This window comes from Schistocerca serialis, chromosome 8, assembly GCF_023864345.2.
Source record: "Schistocerca serialis cubense isolate TAMUIC-IGC-003099 chromosome 8, iqSchSeri2.2, whole genome shotgun sequence".
In the NCBI taxonomy this organism is placed as follows: Eukaryota; Metazoa; Arthropoda; class Insecta; order Orthoptera; family Acrididae; genus Schistocerca; species Schistocerca serialis.
The window spans coordinates 209,651,395-209,659,016 of NC_064645.1; the positions used below are offsets into that span (position 1 = coordinate 209,651,395).

General features: G+C 53.5%; 1 protein-coding gene across 1 annotated transcript; it reads left to right on the top strand.

The window, feature by feature from the left end:
* Positions 1 to 297: 297 nt before the first annotated feature.
* On the top strand, positions 298 to 4,227 carry LOC126416925 (uncharacterized proline-rich protein-like; the record flags this gene model as incomplete). Its single annotated transcript, XM_050084808.1, has 2 exons — positions 298 to 354; positions 4,189 to 4,227. Coding segments are annotated over 2 exons (96 nt in total), but the record flags the coding sequence as incomplete, so codon positions are not given.
* Positions 4,228 to 7,622: the final 3,395 nt, after the last annotated feature.

Sequence of the window (7,622 nt, forward strand, 5' to 3'; positions counted from 1 at the left end):
TCCCCCCCCCCCCGCTGCGTGTTCTCCCCCCCCCCCGCTGCGTGTTCTCCCCCCCCCCGCTGCGTGTTCTCCCCCCCCCCGCTGCGTGTTCTCCCCCCCCCCGCTGCGTGTTCTCCCCCCCCCCGCTGCGTGTTCTCCCCCCCCCCGCTGCGTGTTCTCCCCCCCCCCGCTGCGTGTTCTCCCCCCCCCCGCTGCGTGTTCTCCCCCCCCCCGCTGCGTGTTCTCCCCCCCCCCGCTGCGTGTTCTCCCCCCCCCGCTGCGTGTTCTCCCCCCCCCCCCGCTGCGTGTTCTCCCCCCCCCCCCGCTGCGTGTTCTCCCCCCCCCCCGCTGCGTGTTCTCCCCCCCCCCCGCTGCGTGTTCTCCCCCCCCCCCCGCTGCGTGTTCTCCCCCCCCCCGGCTGCGTGTTCTCCCCCCCCCCGGCTGCGTGTTCTCCCCCCCCCCCGGCTGCGTGTTCTCCCCCCCCCGGCTGCGTGTTCTCCCCCCCCCCGGCTGCGTGTTCTCCCCCCCCCCGCTGCGTGTTCTCCCCCCCCCCCCGCTGCGTGTTCTCCCCCCCCCCCGCTGCGTGTTCTCCCCCCCCCCCCCGGCTGCGTGTGACGGACAGACGGACGGACACAAACTGGTCTACTCAGTGTTCAGATCTTCGGCTTCAAACCACACAGTTATAAACAAAGGTATAGCTATAAAGGAAACCTCAGAAATCAGCAAAAGTAAATAACACATCTGGCCATTAAACAGTAATGGCCTGAACAGGTGACGCAGTGGTTAGCTCACTGGGCTCGCATTCGGTAGGACGATTTAAGGTTTCCGTAGTTTTCCTAAATCATCTTGGGCAAATGCCGGGATGGTTCCCTTGAATGAATGGGCACGGCCGACTACCTTCCCCATCCTTTCCTAACGCAATTGGACCGATGACCTCGCCGTTTGGTCCCTCGCAAAAATCAACCTATCAACCAACCAACAGTCTGAAATTGCTTGTTACAGTCACATCTTTATTGTTAGTTTAGTAACAAGAAAGTACTGTACTTAGGCTTCTTTCCACTGTGTTACTGTCTACTGTGTTATTGTCTATGTGGAGCATTTCGTACAAAAGAACTCAACAATAAAGAAAACATCAGGTTGCCCTCCATGGGGTGGGTGCACGCAACGACTGTGGTTACATTGGGTTAGAGCAGCAATCAGTCGTAGAATTAAGATACTTTAATATGACATTTATAGTCACAACGCAGATCAGATTTCGACCTGTGTCAGGTCATTATCAATGCAGTGCGGAATTGTAACAGTTGTTCGTGCTCAAGTGAATGCTTACACAGTTCAATCTGTGTACTGTTGAACTGTGTAAGCATTCACTTGAGCACGAACAACTGTTACAATTCCGCACTGCATTGATAATGACCTGACACGGGTCGAAATATATGCGTTGTTACAATGTCATATTAAAGCAACTTAATTTTTACGACTGATTGCTGCTTTATCTAATCCAATAAAGAAAACATTGCTCAATGAAACTTAATGAACACTTTTTAAAACAATAATGATCCCGTAGTTCTATTTAGCAGCAGCAGGAGTAGGACCCTGTCCATGTAAATCAGGAGAAATCAGTGTTCTGAGCAGGAATTTGGAAATAAACCAACACTATCTACACATTCAGGAACTTTTGGACCATGCAAATAAGATACGATTCTTCTACTGAAGGGGGTGGCTGTGGCAAAAGTATGAGGTAATCACATACTACCAAGTCTATTCACGTAAATTTACTTTGTACTGTTTTGGAGACGGGATTTCCATTCAGAGGCAACCACTAAATGCCCAGATGAATAGAAAATGTACTACATCAGGGTCATGATTAATCTCGCTGCTATCGTTGCCTACTGCAGCACCATAGTTATTAACTGTTTAGATACATGTCACCATTTGTGCCATGGACTTCATGCAATACCTCGTGCGAAACCACTTCAGCTTTTCGTGTCGGAAAAGCCTCCCTGCAGGCTTTACATCACTCTAAAATTACGTGCCATGTGTATGAACTAGTTTTACACAACTTATATTAAGAAACAGATATAAAAGGATTTGTACTCCGGATAAATAATTGCATTTACATCACGCTAACTTCATTTTGGGTTACGCATTCCCTTGACAGATAAATTTAATTGAAAACTCAGATATCGTGAACCAAACAGAAGTCTTGTTGCCTAATTCTGTTAAATCTGTCCACGCAATTCCATGAAAATTATGATAAAACAAGCATTGCAAAAATTAATGCGAGAAAATTATCAACATGGAAAGTATTAAATGTTACATGAGGGTGAAGCCCAATATTTAATATTTTAGTTAAATTCCACCTAATGGGCGCCTGTGCCCCATCACGGCAAAAGGCGGCAGAGGGCAACCATCTACACAACTTACTTTAAATAATTATATTCACTTTAATTTTTTTTTTCGACAGGGAGGGAGTCATTTTGAATAAAAACAGGAGAAATTTACTTTCTACCATATATTGTACCAGAAAATACCCGCTCCCCTGCGGGTCCGGGGTAAGAATAGGCCTGAGGTATTCCTGCCTGTCGTAAGAGGCGACTAAAGGGAGTTTCAACCGTTTCAGCCTTCTATGTGATGGTCCCCCTTGGGGTTTGACCTCCATTTTTCAAAATTCTACTGAAGTACGAGCCTTTTGGGGAAGGACACCTTACATGGTGTACCACTGGTCCTAAGTGCACTAAGTCCTTGGCACTCAGCATTGCACTGGCGTTGTAACCATACCCACTATTCCTCAAATTGGGCCTAAACGCCTGATGGGTTGTCCAAGTTACGCCCATAGTGCATCTCCGTCTGCACCAGCGATCATGATGGACTTTCCATGGCACCAGAAATCCAGCACGGTAGCCAGCCCGTTTTGGTAGGGTCGTCATGTACCCTCTAGGTTGTAGCCCCCTGACAACACAGGGATCGTACTGCCGATACCTGAGCTGCACCCTCCCCACGTCGGCCAAGGAGTAGATGCCCGTCTCCTTGGGGCATCAGGACTCCCGGCAATGGTCATCTTGCCAGGTGGCCCTTGCTGCGGCTGGGTGGCGCCCTTGGGGAGAGCCCCTGGTCGGAGAGGGTGGTATCGGGGCGGATGTTTTGCAGATGAAACGTAAACATGTATCAGGTCGCTCTGCGGCAGAGTCTTTCAAAAGAAAAGGTACCGTTTCTAGTTCTAGTTCTGGTTCTCCTGCCCTTTCCCCCTTGGCCACTCCATGGGAGGAGGGACAGGCCCGCTGGCTTGGGGTGAAGTACTTCCCCCGCTATTTGGTCTGTTCTCGAACCGATGGGGGGACGTTCGCCATCTCCAAGCCCATGTTCTTTGTTCAGCACATTGAGGACGTCTTCGGGGAAATCGAGGCTCTCAGCAAGATGCGTTCAGGGTCCGTTCTTATCAAGACCAACTCCGCCACACAGTCGGCGGCGCTCCAGGCGTGCGACCGCCTAGGGGACATCCCAGTATCCATTGTCCCACATCTGGCACTAAATAGGACGCAGGGGGTTATATTTCATCGTGACCTCCTGCTACAATCTGATGAGGAGCTCAGGGCCAACCTGGAGCGCAGAGGCGAGCATTTCGTCCGGCGAGTCCAGCGCGGCCCCAAAGGCCGTCGCATCGACACCGGGGCATTTATCCTCGCCTTCGAGGGGGACGTTCTCCCGGAGGAGGTAAAGGTGATGTGCTACCGGTGTGACGTGCGACCTTACGTCCCGCCTCCTATGCGCTGTTGTAGCTGTTTGCGCTTTGGGCACATGTCGTCACGGTGTGAGGCTGAGCCCCTTTGTGGCGATTGTGGACGTCCTCTTCGTGAGGAACATACATGCACCCCAACACCTCGGTGCGTTAATTGTCCTGGCGTCCACTCGCCTAGATCCTCAGACTGCCCCGCATATCAGAAGGAGAAGAAGATACAAGAAATCAAAACTTTGGATCGGCTCTCTTATTCCGAGGCCCGGAAGAAGTACGACCGCCTCCATCCCGTGCCATTGACCACTTCGTTTGCCTCAGTTGTGTCCACTCCTTCCGTGGTATCCTCACCCCTATCCTGTCCCCCCTCCGCCTCCTCCGCCCATCAGGGGGCTCTGCCTCCGCCTCCCAAATCCCTCCCTTCCAAATCCTCCTCCCCCGTGGCCCCCACCCCCTCTGCCCCAGGGGTCACCCTTCCTCCTCCTCCTCCTCCTCCTCCTCCTCCTCCTCCTCCTCCTCCTCCTCCTCCTCCTCCTCCTCCTCCTCCTCCTCCCCCCACGCCACCTGAGAAGCGATCCTCATCTCAGGCGTCCATCGGGGAAACGTTCCGGACCCCAGCTTCCGAGGTCCGGCGTTCCAAAACGGACCCCGCGCATGAGGACCTTCTTCGGGTCCAGCCCACCATCCCTGTGCCTCCTCGGCCTTCCAAGAAGGCCTCCAAGAAGAAGACTCTATCCCCCTCTCCACCCCGGCGCGTTTCGTCTGACGCTCCATCCGTGAGTCGCTGCTCCCGTCCGTCCTCAGTTTCGCCGGGACGCTCTGCTGCCAGGCGCTCCGCCGGCCTTTCGTCGGCAAATGATGCGGCCTCTCCTACACAACCAGGGACAGCGGCCGCGGCTGGCGACGAGTCGATGGAACTGGATCCGCCTCCCGTCGGTTGTAGCGTTGTTCCCTCGCAACCTGGCCCTCCGTGGCCGTCGAGGTGACCAGCTCTTCCCCCGTCTCGTTCCCCCAACCTTTTGACTAGCGATGGCGTTGTTTCATTGGAACATAAGAGGTATTCGATCTAATCGGGAGGAATTACAACTGCTCCTCCGCCTGCACTGCCCGCTCGTCCTTGGTCTCCAGGAAACCAAGTTGCACCCGACTGACTGTATTGCCTTCACCCACTATACATCGGAGCGGTATGACCTCACCCCTGTGGACGGTATCCCAGCTCATGGTGGGGTCATGTTGCTCGTTCGGGACGATGTCTATTACCATCCCATCCCATTGACCACCCCACTCCAAGCACTAGCTATCCACATTACTCTTTCTGCTTTTACTTTTTCAGTGTGTACCATCTACACTCCACCGTCATCTGCTGTTAGTCGGGCTGACATGATGCACCTGATCGTTCAGTTTCGCCCGCCGTTCTTATTGTTTGGCGACTTCAATGCCCATCATCCCCCTTGGGGCTCTCCTGCATCCTGTCCAAGAGGCTCACTCTTGGCGGATGTCTTCAACCATCTCAATCTTGTCTGCCTCAATACCGGCGCCCCGACTTTCCTCTCGGACTCTACTCATACCTACTACCACTTGGACCTCTCGATCTGTTCTACCACTCTTGCCCGTCGGTTCGAGTGGTATGTCCTTTCTGACTCCTACTCGAGCGACCACATCCCCTGTGTCGTTCGTCTCCTGCACCACACCCCATCCCCACGTCCTTCGAGCTGGAACATACTGAAAGCTGACTGGGGACTTTACTCCTCCCCGGCGACCTTTCCGGACCACGATTTTCCCAGTTGTGACAGTCAGGTCGAATACCTCACGGCTGTTATCATCAATGCTGCCGAACGTTCCATACCTTGTACTACTACTTCTTCTTCACGTCGCGTTTCCGTCCCCTGGAGGAACGAGGCTTGTAGGGACGCTATCCGTGCTCGACGACGTGCTTTACGCACCTTTCGCCGCCATCCTACGTTGGCGAATTGTATTGAATACAAACGACTCCGAGCGCAATGACGTAGAGTCATCAAAGACAGCACAAAAGCTTGTTGGGCCTCTTTCACCAGCTCCTTTAACAGTTTTACTCCCTCTCCCGTCGTTTGGGGTAGCCTGCGCCGGCTGTCGGGCATTAAGGCCCACTCCTCAGTACCTGTCCTGACTTCAGGTAATGAGGTCCTTGTTGATCCTGTGGCTGTCTCCAACGCCTTTGGCCGCTTTTTCGCGGAGGTTTCAAGCTCCGCCCATTACCATCCTGCCTTCCTTCCCAGGAAAGAGGCAGAAGAGGCTCGGCGACCTTCCTTCCACTCGCTGAATCTGGAAACTTAAAATGCCCCTTTGCTATGTGGGAACTCGAACGTGCGCTTGCACTGTCCCGGTCCTCTGCTCCGGGGCCAGATGCCATTCACGTTCAGATGCTGGCACACCTTTCTCCGGCGGGCAAAAGCTTCCTTCTTCGTACCTACAATCGCGTCTGGACCGAAGGTCAAGTCCCCATGCGTTGGCGTGACGCTGTTGTTGTTCCTATACCCAAACCCGGGAAGGATAGACACCTTCCTTCTTGTTACCGCCCCATTTCTCTTACAAGCTGTGTCTGTAAGGTGATGGAGCGCATGGTTAATGCTCGGTTAGTCTGGATTCTTGAATCTCGACGACTACTTACTAGCGTCCAATGCGGCATTCGTCGCCGCCGCTCCGCTGTTGACCACCTTGTGACCTTGTCGACATTCATCATGAACAACTTTTTGCGAAGGCGCCAAACGGTAGCCGTGTTCTTCGACTTGGAGAAGGCTTATGATACCTGTTGGAGAGGAGGTATCCTCCACACTATGCACAGGTGGGGCCTACGCGGTCGCCTGCCCCTTTTCATTGATTCCTTTTTAACGGATCGAAAGTTTAGGGTACGTGTGGGTTCCGTATTGTCCGACGTCATCCTCCAGGAGAACGGAGTGCCTCAGGGCTCCGTCTTGAGCGTAGCCCTTTTTGCCATCGCGATCAATCCAATTATGGATTGCATTCCACCTAATGTCTCAGGCTCTCTCTTCGTCGATGACTTTGCAATCTACTGCAGTGCCCAGAGAACATGCCTCCTGGAGCGCTGCCTTCAGCGTTGTCTAGACAGCCTCTACTCATGGAGCGTGGCAAATGGCTTCCGGTTCTCTGAAGAGAAGACGGTTTGTATCAACTTTTGGCGATATAAAGCGTTCCTTCCGCCATCCTTACATCTCGGTCCCGTTGTTCACCCATTCGTGGACACAACTAAGTTTCTAGGGGTCACGTTGAACAGGAAACTGTGTTGGTCTCCACATGTCTCTTATTTGGCAGCCCGTTGTACACGTTCCCTTAATGTCCTCAGAGTTCTTAGCGGTTCATCTTGGGGAGCGGATCGCACTGTCCTGCTTCGCTTGTATCGATCCATAGTCCGATCGAAGCTGGATTATGGGAGCTTCGTCTACTCGTCCGCTCGGCCATCCCTTTTACGCCAGCTCAACTCCATCCACCATCGGGGGGATACGTCTTGCGACCGGAGCCTTCTACACTAGTCCTGTCAAGAGTCTTTATGCTGAAGCTGCCGAGTTATCATTGACCTACCGGCGCGACGTACTGCTGTGTCGGTATGCCTGCCGGCTGTTGTCTATGCCCGACCACCCCTCTTAAGAGTCCTTCTTCGCCGATTCTCTCGACCGTCAGTACGGGTTGTATGTGTCTGCCCTGCTGCCCCCCGGAGTCCGCTTCCGTCGCCTGCTTGGACAATTGGATTTTGCCCTCCCTACCACCTTCAGAGAGGGTGAGAGCCCGACACCACCTTGGCTCCAGGCTCCGGTTCCTATTTATCTCGACCTCAGCTCACTCCCGAAGGAGGGTACTCCGGCTGCAGTGTATTGCTCACGGTTTGTCGAACTTCGTGGTCGACTTGCTGGTCACACCT